Source organism: Mus pahari, chromosome 14 (assembly GCF_900095145.1).
Source record: "Mus pahari chromosome 14, PAHARI_EIJ_v1.1, whole genome shotgun sequence".
Lineage (NCBI taxonomy): Eukaryota > Metazoa > Chordata > Mammalia > Rodentia > Muridae > Mus > Mus pahari.
Genome location: NC_034603.1, coordinates 71689796 through 71705528, shown reverse-complemented (window position 1 = coordinate 71705528; position 15733 = coordinate 71689796). Strand labels below are relative to the sequence as shown.

Genomic DNA, 15733 nt, shown 5'->3' with positions numbered 1-15733 from the left:
TTTCTCTTCCTTCTCTCTCTCTCTCTCTCTCTCTCTCTCTCTCTCTCTCTCTCTCTCTCTCTCAATATTCCTGATCGCCCTGAACCCCACGCGCTTTTCCAGATTTCATTTAAAGGAGGTTCTGCTAATTCAGAACCCAAGGCAGCCCCACATACAACTCAGCAGCCGAGGCCATCCGCCTACTCTCCCCAGACGCAGTCCCATCTGTCCCTCCTGCCCTGGCTTGCTGTCCCCTGCTTGGATGCACTGAATGCACTGATGGTTCCTGTCCTGTTTGCCTGCCTGCTTTTCTCGTTGATTGCTCACCCAGAATCCTCCCTGCCTTTGTCTGGTGACCACTTCATTCCTCGCACATGGCTCTCTGGCTCTGGGTATACGCTGCATATATTAAAAACACTCTCGGGCTGGAGAGATGGCTCAGCGGTTAAGAGCACTGACTGCTCTTCCGAAGGTCCTGAGTTCAATTCCCAGCAACCACATGGTGGCTCACAACCATCCGTAAATAGATCTGGCGCCCTCTTCTGGAGTGTCTGAAGACAGCTACAGTGTACTTACATATAATAAATAAATCTTTAAAAAACAAAACAAAACACTCTCAGTTTACTGAGCCTAGATCTCTAGTGCTAAGAGTCAGAAGTGCAAACTCCAAACCACACACACTTTTCATTTAAACTTAGAGGGAATGGCAGGAGGTAGGTGTTGGGGAGGAACTGAGTAGAGCTGACCACTCTTCCCTGTGTTAAATATCAAGACAGAAACACTGCCTTTGTAACAAAGCAATGGCCTTTAAATGACAGTTGTGCTCTAGTGACAAACACTCTCCACACGTTATAGTGAGAATCAACACAGGCAGGAAACAGAGACTTCTGGCAAATGAGACCGGCTGGCCGGTCAGTAGCTTACCTTGGCTTTCTTCTCGTCATTTCCTGTCCTGTCTTTGCTGGCCACACGAGCTGGTAAAATACAAAATAGAGAGTGCACGTGATGCCCCATGCTTAAGTTCACAGGCACACCGGAGTTCAGGGGTGGTGGAATGAGCTTCCTTCGGTTGAAACAGGCTGCTTTTTCTTAGTCCTCAAATGTTCAAGGTCTCTCACATCATTAGTATCACACAGCACACAGGGCCGTTGCTCAGAGCAGCCTGGTGAGAGGGGTAGCAGGCTGGCTGAGGGTGGGGGCATGCGGAGGAGGGCAGCAGGTGCTGTTAGAGGCGCAGGTGGGCTGTGAGAGCTCACTCTCCTCATCGGCAACCCCACCGAATGCTGGGCCATTTAAATGCCCCAAGACCATGGATGGGGATAGCCCAGCCTAGCTCAGACTACAGCTCCATCCTTGGGTTAGGGTCGTGGATTTCTCTTACTGTGGCCAGGCTTGGTCTTGCTTTCTTGTGAGATCCATACTTAACCCTCTAGGGCCTCAAGGCTCTGTTGGAGCCACCTCTATTTTCCTGCCCTATGCTAGGAAGGCTTGAGGCTCCCTGCGAGTGGATGAAGACTGGACTTAGAGAGTGATCAGCGTTGACTCTCTAACCCAGAGGTCTCCCCGTTTTACTCTGGAGGAATCACCTGGGACATAGCATGTAGACTCCGAGGTGCACCAAGCCTGTGTGTGCAGCCAACAGGCACCCGTCTCTGCCAAGCAATAGGAGCTCTGGTGTGTTCCTTCTTCTGTCAACCCTGCGTGTCTGTTTAAGACACACGGCTGTGCCGGTTCACTTCTGACTCGGGGAAAGATTGCCATTTCCTCAAGGCTAGACTATCACTAAGCACAAAAGCTGCAACTGCGACTGTTCCCTGGCTCAGTGACAGTGGAACAGCTGACTGAGGAATTCCCAAGCCTAGGGTGCAAGCAGTCCCTGTGGAATGCTTCTGTGCAGGGTTGCTGCTGTGTGTGTCCCTGCCACAGTGCAGCTAATAAACTCTGCCACTTTCTTTGTGTTGGTGAACTCTTTCACTGGAGTAACTTGCTTAATCACGCCAATCAGCCTGTCAGTCAGCATTTCCTGAGTTCCAGGAGGACTCAACAAGCCCTGTTCTGGGAAATGTCAGAATCCAGAGGACGCCTCCTCCTTAGAGGGTCACCGTGCACAGCACAGCAAGTCTCGACGAGCCTACAACCATGGAAGTGGTTGAGCTTTGCTAGGTCTATTTATTTTTCCTTTCTAAATTCACTGTGCCATAGAACTATGCCCTCCCTGCCCCTAGTCCCAGACATCTGGAGGACAAGAATTCGATAGAACCTTACTTGGGAAATCAACTCCTCTGTCTTGGATTTTGAAACAAGACACAGGTTTCCCCTCTGCCTTAGCTTTTGTTTTAAGACAGGGTCTTATGTGGTGGAGTCTGGTCTTGAACCCCTGATCCCTGTCTTCTCCATCCTGAGTACAGTGCTGATTAAAGGAATGGGGCACCATGCCCAGATTCTTTTTAAAAAGTATGATCTTGCTTTATAGCCCAGGCTAGCCTTGAACTCACTATGTAGCCCAGGTTGGCCTGAAACTTGCAGTGTTCCTTTTGCCATAGCCTCTGGAGTGCTGGGCTGGCAGGCTGTGCCACCACCCGGACAGGCTTTCATTTGTGATATATTGGGGTGTTCTCTATAAGTAGGGTCTAATCCATAGTTAAAAAGATGATTTTGACTATGAGCTTAAGAGACATCAGTTTCTAGGTCCTGGAAATAATTCTAAAATGTCATGTAGTCTATTCTTACATTTGTTTATTGATTGTATAAGTAGACGTGTGGTATGTGTGTGTGTGACATACATGTCTTTACACAAGTATGAAAGTCAGAGAACAACAGAGAACTGATTCCCACAGCTGCCCTCAAATTGTAGAATCTTTTTTTTTTTTTCGAGACAGGGTTTCTCTGTATAGCCCTGGCTGTCCTGGAACTCACTTTGTAGACCAGGCTGGCCTTGAACTCAGAAATCTGGGATTAAAGGCGTGCGCCACCATGCCTGGCTCAAATTGTAGAATCTTAAAGCTATGAATGTCCCTGCCATTCTGTGGGCTCCGAAGGGCTCCAGAGCAGTTCCACACAAGGACCCTGCCTGTCCCTGACTGAGAGGAGGGCCACTCAGGAACTGGAAGACATGCTTTATTGCTACAATCGGGACGGGGAGAGGCTATGGGCCACTAGCCACCTCCGCAGGGGTAGCTGTCACCTTTCAAATGTGACAAGCTGTCTGTTGATCAGGCAGGTGGACTCAGTGTCTCTGCACCAGGAGGACACACTCCAGCCTCTTCAGGAGGACAATGTGGGAACCACAGCAAGAGTGTGCCTTTCAGAGCAGACCTAACTGAATTCTGAACTTGGCTCCATCCATTGTTTAATCTGGGGGTCTATCACAAGGCCGATTTACTGTTCTGAGATTCAGTTTCCTCATCTGCAAGGTGGGGCTAATTAAGTCTACTTCAGAGAGCTGGGAATGTTCTAGACTGTGAATGTCACTACACATCATAAGCCCTTCAAAATGAGCGATGCTGCTACCCACTCTATGCTGAACGCCTGCCAATTTCCTGTGGGCTGGCAGGCCACGGTGGACACATCAAGTGGCAGAGAGTCAACCAGGGCAGAAAGCACAGGTGTTGGTGACATGCACAACTGCGAGGGCAAGCGTGAAAGGGACACGTGCTACCAGAGGCTGAGGGCAGGGGCTGGGGAGGGGGCGTCGGCCCGGGTGTGGGTTTAGTGGTTATCCTGGAATCTCAGGGTGCGGGAGTCAAAGCCAGAAGCTCGTGACAGTGTCCACAGCCTGGAGGGTACCAGGGGAGGTGTGCGGGGGCATAAACCACAGACCTTTAAGTTGAGGGACCCGACTGACTGGCCTCCCCGGCAGGCCGGCTGCAGGTTGCTTGCCAGGAGGTTCCTGAAGGCTAGCCTCTTGGGTGCCCTTTCCCACAGAGGGGGCCTGGGTCTGGGCCTTTTGCTCCTCTCCGGGGGCCCCCACCACTGTAGCCCCTTCCAAATCCTGTTCCTTCGGCGTGCTGGCTTTGATTTCCACGTGGAACGTGAATTCAGGGGCAGCCTCGTGCCCTTCCTCCATGGGCCCCGTGCCAGGCCCTTCCGGCTGCGAGGCCTGGGTCTCTGCGGAGACTTTGGAGAAGCAATCAGCAGGAAGTGGGACGGAACCCTCAGTTGGGAGCCCAGGCACGCTGGCGGTCTCCCCGCAGACAGAGCCTGAGCCTGAGCAGGCCCGAGGGGCTGTCCTGCTGGGGGCCAGGGAGGCCTGGGAGGGAGGGGAATCCTGGGATGATTCATCCATGGTGAGATCTTCATCCACCTCCTCCTCACTCCCCAGCCTGTCTTGGCCCCAGCTCTCCTTCTGAGGTGGCCCTTGCCGCAGCTCAGAGGCCCGGTGGTTTCTCTCTATGTCCTCAGGTCTTGTTCCCGAAGGTGAACATGTAGCCTCTCGGAGACCTTGTGGCAGGAGGGGAGCCCCAGACATGCTAGACACCTGTTGGCCGGTCCAGTCTGAGATCCCCGAATCTGGGGCCTGGCCTTCACGAAGCCCTGGTTCGACAAGCAAACTTTGTGAGAATATCTCGACCTTCTCCGGTTCTGTGCGGAGAGAGACCCAGCAGAGGGAGGTTTCAGAATGGGCAGGCTTCTGGTCCCTGCTCCTGGATGGTCTCCCAAGGACCAGCTAGTGGAGGAGAGGCTGGGCAAGTGGGAGGAGGCTTCAGGGGACAGCGGGTGACTGCCAGGCCCGGAGCATCTGGCCGTTTCTCACCTAGAGGTGGCAGTGAGACCCCCCAGAAACTTCTGTGCTCAGTCCAAGCTGGACTTGAACACCATCCTGCTCCTGCTTAGAAGCCTCTTGGGCATCTCTCTCTCTCTGCTGGCTGGGAACTCTCACCTCCTCAGGGTTTGAAAAGGCAGTGATGGCAATGGTAATCAAGAGTACCATAGTACTTGCCGTAAGAAAAGACTGGGACATAAGAAAAGAGGTGTACTGGAACTCCCCTAACAGGCAGGAGCCTCTCTCAGACCCAGCTCATTGCTTTTGTTTACTTGGAATAAATGCTCTCTCGGTCTGTCTGCCTCTAGCTTGCTATAACACCCTCTCTGGGCTTCAGTCTTCTTGTCCGTAAAAGGGAGACTTGGACTTGGTGACCTCTGAGGTCCCTCTGGTGTTTGGCTGGCCCAGAGCTTGCTGGCGTCTCTGTGGCTGTCCAACATGTGATTACGGGCTCACCTACCATTGCCCTTAGAAGATTCTGGTCTCCAGATGCCCTTAGCTGGGTTATGACAGTGGCCTGCCTCTCTGCCTGTCTGCTTCTGTCTATCTCTCTTCTCTCTGGGGAGGTGAAACCAGCAGGTGCCATAAATCACCCAGCCTCTAGCCCTGCTCTGACAGATCTGAAAAATGCCCAAGCTATGACGGCAGGGGTGGAGCCTTTGTTAAAAGGCCGCCTCACAATTTCTGTGCATGGAAAGGCAGCTCATTTACAGCTCTGAGGTCATCCTCATGGGCTGCCTTTTGCCTCCGGTGAGGCAGGAGCACTGGGGCCCTGCTCTGACTGCTCACGCCACACCCTGTCCAATGATTCAGCGAATCTAAGCACATTGTTGTGTCCTCCCCGCCCCCCCCAAAACAAACAAACAAACGAAACCTGGGATCAGTCATGTGATAGTCATGTGGAACCCTCTCTAGGGTATTTGACTGTGCCCTGAGGATGCTGGGGTGGGGTAAGAAGTCCACTTTGAGGTCCTTAACAAGCATCCCCTGGTTCTGTTTGATTGCTTGCTTGTGACAGCATCTCCTGGACCTGAAGGCTGGCCTTAAAACTCACTATGTGGCCAAGGATGACCTTGAACTCCTGATCTTCCAAAAGTTGAGATTGCAGGCATGTGCCACCACACTTAACAAAACTGAACTTTCTGAACATCCTACTTGATCCCCACAAAACATCCCAATCATCTCCCCAATTTTCTTTAACAAAACTAGAAATCACGAAGGACTTGGGGACACAGAAACTGGATAAAGGGCGGGAAGGAGAGGGAAGGACATGTGTATCCACACATGTGTGTAACTCTGGACACACATAAGTAATATGCACACTATACATAACCCTGTCTCTAACTCAGTGGGACTCGGCATGGCTGGCTCACCAACAAGGGACCCAATTCTGCCCTGGCCCCCCTTCCTTATGGCAGGACGAGTTCACAGTTACATTCAATTATGGTCCCAGTATTAAGGCTGTCACATGGCCACTGATCAATGAATGCATTCCACATACACCAGCTACTATCTGGAAAAAAAAAAAAACCCACCAATTTCTCCTCCTTCTCAGGAAACTGAGGCCTTTGGTCTGTTTCAAGAAGTAGGAAACCAGCATGGGTCTGGGCTACTGAGCACCGGCCGGTTGACAGGCCAGAGGCCAAGACAGCCATGGACCACGATGCCACCCAACAGATTTGGGCCTCTACTGCCTTCAAGAAAATGTTTCCTGGGCTGGGCAGTGGTGAGCACTTGGGAGGCAGAGGTAGGTGAGCTGGAGGCTAGCCCTGGTTTACAGAGAGAGAGAGTTCCAGGACAGCCAAGGNTATACAGAAAAACCCTGTCTTGAAAACAAACAAGCAAGCAAGCAAACAAAAAAAACAACGTTCACCCCTCAAAGAAAAGGAAAAAGAAGAAAAGAAAGCAAAAGAAAGCAAAAGAAAGAAGGAACCTAAGCGTAATTAAAGCTCTTAGGAGGAGGAGCTCGGCCGGAGGACCAGTCACGTGGCTCCCCAGGGACTGTAAAGTACTCAGTAAATAGGAAGCAGGGGCCAGGATGCCGCTCGCTCGCTCGCTCGGTTAATGCTTGCTCAGCCCACCAGAAGCTCTGAGTTTGAACACAGAACCTTGTAAACCGGGCGTGGCAGCGCCTACCTCTAACCATAGCATTCCAAAGAAGGTGGAAGTAGGGGGTCAAAGGTCAAGGTCATCCTTGAATACAAAGGGAGGCCAGCGGGGGTGGTGAGGGATCTTATCTCAAAACAAAACCCTTTTTTAAATACAGACTCACTGGGAGTGGTAGAAGGGAGTATGGCCAAGGTCAGCGAGACAGCCAGCACCCACGGCTAAACAGAAGACAAACCCCTCACCTCATGGGGCAAGTCACCTTAGCAGTCACCTCATGGAGTCACCTTAGCAGTCACCTCATGGAGTCACCTTAGCAGTCGCCTTAGCAGTCACCTTAGCAGTCACCTTATGGAGCAAAGGACACCCCCCACCCCCCCAGCTCCTCTGCCATCCATATGCCTGGCTGGTAAACAGGACACACTCTCAAAGCCAGCTCATGCTCTATGTCAGAGATCTCCAGTTCCTAAGACTCTCCAAGGTTAAAAATAATTCTTTTTAAAAAGTGTATCTGTGTCACACAGCTGCAGAAGGCTACTTATTCCGAACAGAACAATTTAGTTCCTGAGAAGAAAATCATAATAAGGTGTGTCTTAGACTGCAGAGAAGAAAGCTCGAATGGACAAGTTCGTTGGTGATGTGACTGACAGGCCACAGGGCGCCGTGTCGGAGCGTCACCCACTGGGCTCATCCCCAGACTAGGCATGACCTGAAGCAGAATGGTATTAGGAAACGCTGTGCCGGGGCTGGAGAGATGGCTCAGCGGGTAAGAGCACTGACCGCTCTTCCAAAGGTCCTGAGTTCAAATCCCAGCAACCACATGGTGGCTTACAACCACCCATAATGAGACCTGATGCCCTCTTCTGGTGCGTCTGAAGACAGCTACAGTGTACTTATGTATAATAATAAATAAAATCTTAAAAAAAAAAAAAAGAAAGAAAGAAAACGCTGTGTCTACAGAGCCCAGCTTTGATACTGGCAACTCCTTCAGGTCTCCTGGACTTGAACTCTAGGACCTGGGGCTAAGATGTCTTTTCAAGGAAGAACCCACTGAGTGTTCCCATTTCCCTCCTCCCAGAGTCGATTTGGGCCACTGACCTTGAGTCACATGCCCAGCAGCTTGGTCCTCCTGGTTCGGGGTGTCTCCGATGCCTGCTTCTTCAGCTGGTCCGAGGCAGCAAAGGGAGAGGACAGAAGGGAGACTGTTATTTCTTGTTGCAACCCATGCTCTCCGTACCTGTGTTCCTCATGTGAAATGTGTGCACATGGACACTCTGCAGGGCCAGCTGCAGTGTTTTGCTCCTCTGCAAATGGCCATGGCTAGGGACAGTGGTGACTACATGTGCCTAAACAAAATCCATAGCACTCACGTGCCTTCCAGGTGACTGCGACCGCGGAGGAAAGAGCTTTTCCATAGGGGTCCAGGGTCCTGCTGTCTTGCCTGGCTCCACAAAGATGCCAGGACTTAGCGGGGTCACAGATGAGTCACAGTGGCACAGCCTGCTCTGACTGGGGTTCAGGGAGAGATTTTTTTTTTTTCTGAGACAGGGTTTCTCTGTGTACCCCTGGCTGTCCTGGAACTCACTCTGTAGACCAGGTTGGTCTTGAACTCAGAAATCCGCCTGCCTCTGCCTCCCAAGTGCTGGGATTAAAGGCGTGTGCCACCACTGCCCGGCGAGAGATTATTCCTGATGGTGTGTACCCAGGAGCCATCCTCTGTCCAGCCTCTCTGAGCCTCCATTTCCTTATTGGGAAACTTAAGGAAGGATGCGGGTTTGTCTTGGAGAATGGTGATAGCCTGGAGACAGGAAGGAGATGCTCCAAGCTGCTATGTTCCTTTTCTTTAAACCTTGCCATACATCACACCTAAAACCAGCACTACCTGGCTGTAGCGAGGTCAACAGGGCCAACGGATAGCTTTTGGGGCCTTTGGGTTCTATTTAAGAGGCCAACAGTCACCTTAAACAAAGAAGACTGAGGAAGTCCCCTACCACATGAGCAGGACCCAAGTCAATAAGCCCTAATCTCAAGAACAAGGGGCAATCAGGACCCAGCAATGGGATGACACACAGCACACTCGTCTAGAGGAGGATGTATAAAGCTAGGCGGCCCAAGCTGACCTCAAGGCCCTGAGGCACACCAAAGGCCTTTCAGAAGCATTTCATACAGTGCCAACTGGGTCATCGTCTCTAGACTGAGGTGGTCAGTCTGCAAACCAGCACACTTCCCAAGGCCGGCACAAGGAAAGGGCCTGACTCACTGCTTGTCACAGTTAGCCAGATGGCTGTCTGAGGGTGTGGCCACGGGGAGGTGGCAGTGAATTTAGAAACTCTCCACCCGCTCGGTTATCAGCTCCAACACTTCTAGGTCTTTTGTGCTGCTTTTTATGTGTGACAGTTCCTTGTCAGATAACACAGTACCGGCCACCCACTGTGTCAACTGCCTGGAAGACAAAGTCCAAGTGTGGATCTGGTCAGAGCAAGATTAAGGAAATGGAAGACAGACTCAGAGGGACAGCAAATCCAACTAAGCAGTCACGGAGTCCTCAGCAGACATAAAGAGGCATTCCCGGACTCCACCAGTGACTGCCCAGGTGCTAAGAGAGTCTATCCATCTTCCCGTGCTAGTGCAGGCGTGTGATATCCTGCCCCTGATGTGAGGCAGAAATGGTGGGGGGATGGCAACATGTCTGAGCTCAGCAAGGGGCATGGGGAAATCATAAATCTCAAGGGGCAGGGCAGAAGGCACAGCCGGAGTTGGTATCTCTAATGGCTTTGAATGTTCCCAGGGAGACACAAGGTTCCCTGCTCTCTAGGGAGACCGGCCTCCCAAGGTAGAGAGTCACACAGCATCCTTGAGCAGCTTTATTGAGCACCCAAGAAGCAGCAGACATGTGCTCAAGGATGCACAAGGTGAGGCCCTAACTCCATCAACAGCTGGGAAACTTACCAACTCTCAACCCACCCAGAGGTGAGCGGCCTGGGGCTCGAGTGGTACCCTAGAGTCTTGCTATGCAGCGCATACCAGCTTTGCACTCACTGTGTAACTCAGCAGGCCTTGAACTCTTGATCCTTCCAGCTTAGCCTACCAAATGCTAGGATAACAGTTATGTGGCAGCATGCGTAGCTTGGCCCCAGGGTCTTGAATGCACCACCCAGAGAGAGACACTTGGCTTCTGTTCATTCTGGCTTGAGATCTGCTGAACGGGACTCAGGGAACACAACTGGATACGGGAAGGGCTGGCCCTTCTAGGGTGGCTGGGCAAAGGTGCATTGTTTAAGTCTGCCAGCAGGCCATGCAGCCAAGGATGCTGACATCTTCACTATGGAATTGTGGGCACAGGTCAGAGACGGCATTGGGGCATCTTAGACCATGCTTAATGGGCCACTAGTGGGAATGAGTTGTCTTTCACAGAGGTGATGGGTCCCTGAGAAGGAGGATGACACATCCGTCAGAATCTGACACAGAGGGATCCATCTTTATGGAAGTAGGAGCTAGGAGCTGAAGGGGAAGAGCATGGAAGGATTCAAGAAAGGTCTCTGTGGTAGCGAATCTTCACTTGACTAGTTCTAGAACCACCCAGGGGTTGTTGTGGTTCACTTGTGGCTGTGTCTGAAGATACATATAAATAGGATTAGCTGAAGGGAAGACCTGCCTTGAATGTGGGTGGTACCATCCCATGGGCTGGGGATTGGGGCAATAAGGAACACAGAGGAGAAGTCACACACCCAAGGCTACACTCCTCTGGGCTCTCTATCCACCAAGAAGAGCTTCCTCCACCACAGTGCTCTAGCCAAGGAGGCCACAGGAGCCCATGAGCCAAAACAAAGCTTTCCTCACCGAGTCATCTCTGTCAGGTGTCTGGGCACTCAGGAGATGCTCCAAGAGAAAAGGTGGCCTCTAAGGTCCTGCCACTGTTCCCTCCTACCCGCCTGCCCCACACTCGCTCAGAGCTGCAGCTGATTTAGAACAAGGCGGTGGGCCTGAGTGTCAAGTCTCACTGGCCATTCGGGTGAGCATTTATAAGCTGTGAGGTTTCCTTCTCCATCATCACACTCCATCTATAGCACGGTGGGGGATGCTCTGGGAATCTTTTTTTTTTTTTTTTTTTTTAAAGATTTATTTATTTATTTATGTAAGTACACTGTAGCTGTCTTCAGACACTCCAGAAGAGGGCGTCAGATCTTGTTAAGGATGGTTATGAGCCACCATGTGGTTGCTGGGATTTGAACTCTGGACCTTCGGAAGAGCGGCCGGGTGCTCTTACCCACTGAGCCATCTCACCAGCCCTCTGGGAATCTTGTATACTAAACCAGGCAGTCCACCAACTAAGTGAGTTGCATCCTGGCCTTAGTGGCCTGTTTTGAGACTAGGAAGACTATAGAGCATTTCTGATTACCCAGGAGAGGTGGGGAAGTCTACAGCTTTCATCCTAAATGGAGGACAAACTTCTTCAATGACAAAACCTTGATGGAAAGATGGCTTAGTGGCTAAGAGCACTGACTGCTCATGCAGAGGTCCTGAGTTCAACTCCAAGCAACCACAGGGTTACTCATGACCACCTGTAATGGGATCTGATTCTCTCTTCTGGTGTGTCTGAAGACAGTCACAGTGTGCTCATATACATAAATTTAAAAAAATGTGAAGGAATAGCCAGGGCTGGAGAGATGGCTCAGTGGTTAAAAGCACCGACTGCTCTTCCGAGGGTCCTGAGTTCAAATCCCAGCAACCACATGGTGGCTCATAACCATCTGTAACAAGATCTGACGCCCTCTTGTGGTGCATCTGAAGATAGCTACAGTGTATGTAGATACAGTAATAAATAAATCTTAAAAAAAAAAAAAAGAATAGCCAGAGACAAAAAGTATCATGTGACCCATGACTTCACCCTGTAAGGTGTCCTGTGACCTTCAAGCATCTTTCATGCTCAAGGCTGAGGCCTGGCCAGGCTTTAAGAACATCTGAACATCTAACCCCATCTGTCTCAGAAGCCACTACTGCCAGTCAATCACTTTGCAAAGCAGAAACACATTTTGAAAGCCGGGGTGGCTCTGTAGTGGGCATTCTCTGTGGATGTGCGAGAGAAGGCTGGCTATAGGCTCCTAGGGTGCTTGCTCTTCATTGTCAACTTGATGGACACGGAACCACCTAGGAGACGCACCCCTGGGTGCGTCTTCCGGGAGGGTATCCACAGAAAGGTTTAACTGAGCAGGGAAGACCTACCCTGAATATGGGTGTCACCATCCCATGGGCTGGGGTCCTGGGGAAAAAGGAGAAAGCCAGCTAAGCACCAGTATTCACTGCTGTCTGCTTCCTGTCTGCAGACGCAGTGTGACCGCCACCGTGCCACCTGTCACACGGAGTCCATCCCCTCAAACCATGGAGCCCTAACAGACCCTAGAGTTGCCTTAGTCAGACATTTGGTCACCGTATGGAAGAGGAGTGACTGGCACAGTTGCAGAGAGGCCCTCCTCAGGAAGGGGCAGTCCCATCTCTGCCACGGTGAGACCAGGCATGTCTCGGTAGCTAACTGGGCAACTGACTGCTGGAGTTCTTCATGAGGCCATGGAGGATGGCACAAAGGGAAGGTACCTGTGGCTCTGGGTTGTGATGATTCTTGCCTAGCCCCCCATTCCCCCAGGATGACTTATGACGGACTGAGCATCTGAGACCAGGATTCGTTTTTGCTGCTTCGCTGCCTAATTCCTTGTCATCCACATTGGTAGAGCAGACTACACAGACGGTGCCCGAAAGATGGACGTGAGGTCACATGTCAGAACAACATCGCCATCCCATTAGACCTGAAGAAGGATCCAGTTATGTAGTGGCTGTAGCCTGCTTGGTGCTCCTGGGAGTAAACTGTCCCCTAAAGGTGACCTGCTACTTACTGTAGCTGGGCCTGAAGAAAGTGTGAGGAAGGCAGAGAACCTTCCCCGGAGAACCCTCATGAGAACCTAATAGGCACACTGACTGAGGTGGGGGCCGGCAGGAGTCAGAGAACTCTGTAGCCTTTTGGGAGGCAGTCAGACTCCAAGGCCGCCACCGCTAAGTAGCCAGGACCCCAGGGGCCAGAGCCGCTTACTCATCTGCTGCGCCCGACTATGAGGGTGACCTGTCTAAGGCAGGTCAGCTGGGCACCCCCGGCAGTTCCGGGGCTCACCCTCACCTGTGGTTCCTTCTGGGATCTCCGTGTGGGGCTGGGCAGCGGCCTGCTTGTCGGGAGCTCTCTCATCCACTAGGGGCGCAGTCACGTCTGGAAACCACCAACAGTCACCCCTCTGCTCCTGCAGGGGCATTGCAGGGACAGGGGCCTGCCAGCCGCATGCAAGGAGAAGCGAGCTCAAAGCAGGGCCACAGTCCTCCTGCCCATCTCCCCAGGAAGCACACCAACAGGACCCCCTGCCTGGAAAGCCTACAGGGGTCATGGAGGGACACAGCCTGACTTCTGGAGGACAGCTGTGTGATCCTCACTGCAACGCAGCCCCCCCCACCCCCCACAGCTGGGACTCATCAGGTGGTGTGAGGAATATGAGAGTCTGAGCCTCGCTTTTCCCGTGGGACTTTGAGTAAGCCTTCTGTCACCCCAGCCTTTGTTTCCACATGTGTAGGACAAGAGTGCCATCTGTAGGTGACCTTTAGAACTTCTACCACTTCTAACTCCCTGCCCCCAACCTCCTCACATCCAATTAAAAGGCACCGAGTTCCTTATGCGGCAACAACCAGGTCAGATCCAGTTTCCTCGATGATGCAAGAGACAGAGATCGCAGACCCGGAACTGGGGGCATCTTTTCAAAGCAAGCACTTTAGCTCCTCCGGAACCCCCTGCCTCTCTACTAGGTATGCGAGGCACACCCAAGGAGTGGCCGGTTTCAAGGGATTCCCAGAATTCCACACAGCTAGTCCACAAAGGCTATTTTCCTTATGATCCTGTCTGGTGCAGATAAAACAGCTAGCCAAGCTCAGCCCTGGCTGCCTCCCTCTCTGAGGGTGACTGAGGCGTGTGGGGGCCCATGCAGGTCCAGGTCCAGATTGCCTGAGTGGGTGGTTTCTTCCTGGACAATGGTGAGAGAGTAGTGAAAGCCACATTTGAGAAGCCGGCACCAGCTTTGGCTGGGGGGGGGGGGACAGCTTGCGGAACTGTTCTAACAGGATGAGCAGGAAGTGTCTGGCATCACTGGTTTTCAGAAGGGCAAAGGAAATCTGGCCAGGAGGTTGTCACCAGGCTAAGGGCCATGCCACCTGCATCCTCCGGGGATGGGCCAGCATGCCGAACAATTGGCAGGAGCTTGACAGCCACGTTCTGGATGTATCCAAAGGCAGATGCTGTGGGAGAGGGCCTGACCAAATTCACTTTCCGTAACAGAACGCCCAAGCCGTGTTCAGGGCTGCAGAAAGGGCTCAGAGTGGAAGCTCCAACCTCCTTGGAAGGCTGGAGAAGCTATGGACCATTAGTTAAAAGCCATTCTCCATATCTCTTTTCCTTGTTTTCTTCTACTCAATGGGTCAAAAAGCAAGGTGGGGACAGCCTTGCAGCCCACGGTGGCCAGAGAGCCAGTTCTGGCCAGTGAATGAAAGTGAGAACTTCCAGGAGGAGCTTATAATAATAGAAAGCTCTTGATTTAATTCTGGCAACACATTGGCTTTGGGGTCCTTTTGGCGACTGTTTTGCACTGTTTTTGTTTGTTTTGGTTTTAATTATATCCATTCATATTCTTATTATTTGCTTTTTTTTTTTTTTTTTTTTTTTTGAGACAGGGTTTCTCTGTGTAGCCCTGGCTGTCCTGGAGTCCTCCCTGTGGACCAGGCTGGCCTAAAAATCAGTGATCCTCTTGCCTCTGCCTCCCAAGCTCAGGCTTAAAGGCGTGCGCCACCACTGCCTGTCTTTCACTCATTATTATGGAACACGTGCACAATACATCTCTGTGGGCACACGCCATCACAATGTGTGGGAACTTAAAGGGCAACTTTGTGGAGTTGGTTCCTTCCTCCTTTACAAAGGTTCTGGGGAATTGAACTCGGGCCCCCAGGCTTGCATGGCAAACGCCTTCATCCTCTGAGCCGACCGTCTCAACAGCCATGGTTCTTGTTCCAAGGCAGATGACAGTGTTTGGGAGTGCAGCAGCTATTCTTCAACAATGAAGCAACAGTCCAACCACGTAGGATGGCAGAAGACAAAGACAGAAGTGCATACATGGCGTCAGGGAGCTGTGCCCATGTCCAATCTTAGGATTGCAAGGCAAAAAGCCTCTTCAGTTGGTAGAGCTTTGGGGCTCCAGCAGCCAAAAATGGCACTATAACTAACCCACTTGCGAAGCAAGACAGCCCGACCAGGGAGCATGTCAGGAAAAAGACAAGGAGCTTCGCAACAACCCAGACACCACATATCTGGAGTGAACAGACTACAAGAGATGAAACGTACTCGGTGCCCAAAGTCCAGAGCCCAAGAAACGGAGATGCCACACCAAAACCCGCTCCTAACAGACGAGTGGGAGACTTCTGACCTGCCCCCTCCTCAGCCAAATGAGCATTCTGGCCTTCGAATCCCTGAAAGAAAAGTAGGGTGGAGGCTTCTGAGGGGGTCATGGAGGGTAGCAGATTCAGGACGGGAACCCTATTGAGCTGTGTGTGAGCCTCGCTGTGCTGCACAGGCCAGCTTCTTCAAGCATGGAACATTCAGGGCAACACGCACGATAATGATGCTCAAGGCGCACGCTGTTGAGCCAGGCATAGAAGCAGGTCCCAGCTCCCGCTGCCCTGCAAAGCACTGGGCAAGCGCATCTCAGCCAGCAGGATAGGAAGCAGCGAGTACAGCAGGGAGGGTGGCACACAGTGCGCAGCAGCAACCCTAGTGCGTAGCGTGGAGTTGGGAGGGGAAGCTCAAAGCAA

At 51.9% G+C, this 15733-nt stretch overlaps 1 protein-coding gene across 20 annotated transcripts in view; it reads right to left on the bottom strand.

Moving 5' to 3' along the window:
- The window catches only part of Mapt (microtubule associated protein tau), a 102831-nt gene that overhangs the window by 32093 nt on the left and 55005 nt on the right, over positions 1-15733 (bottom strand). For 7 of the 20 annotated variants that reach the window (XM_021212150.2, XM_029546664.1, XM_029546662.1 and 4 more), the window contains exons 4-7: positions 13014-13100; positions 7946-8011; positions 3799-4560; positions 904-953 (exon numbers count right to left, since the gene is read on the bottom strand). In XM_021212150.2, coding sequence (XP_021067809.1) covers positions 904-953; positions 3799-4560; positions 7946-8011; positions 13014-13100 — 965 coding nt within the window. The remainder of the gene's footprint in view (positions 1-903; positions 954-3798; positions 4561-7945; positions 8012-13013; positions 13101-15733) is intronic. The other 13 variants (XM_021212151.1, XM_029546671.1, XM_029546672.1 and 10 more) reach the window with 5 other exon arrangements.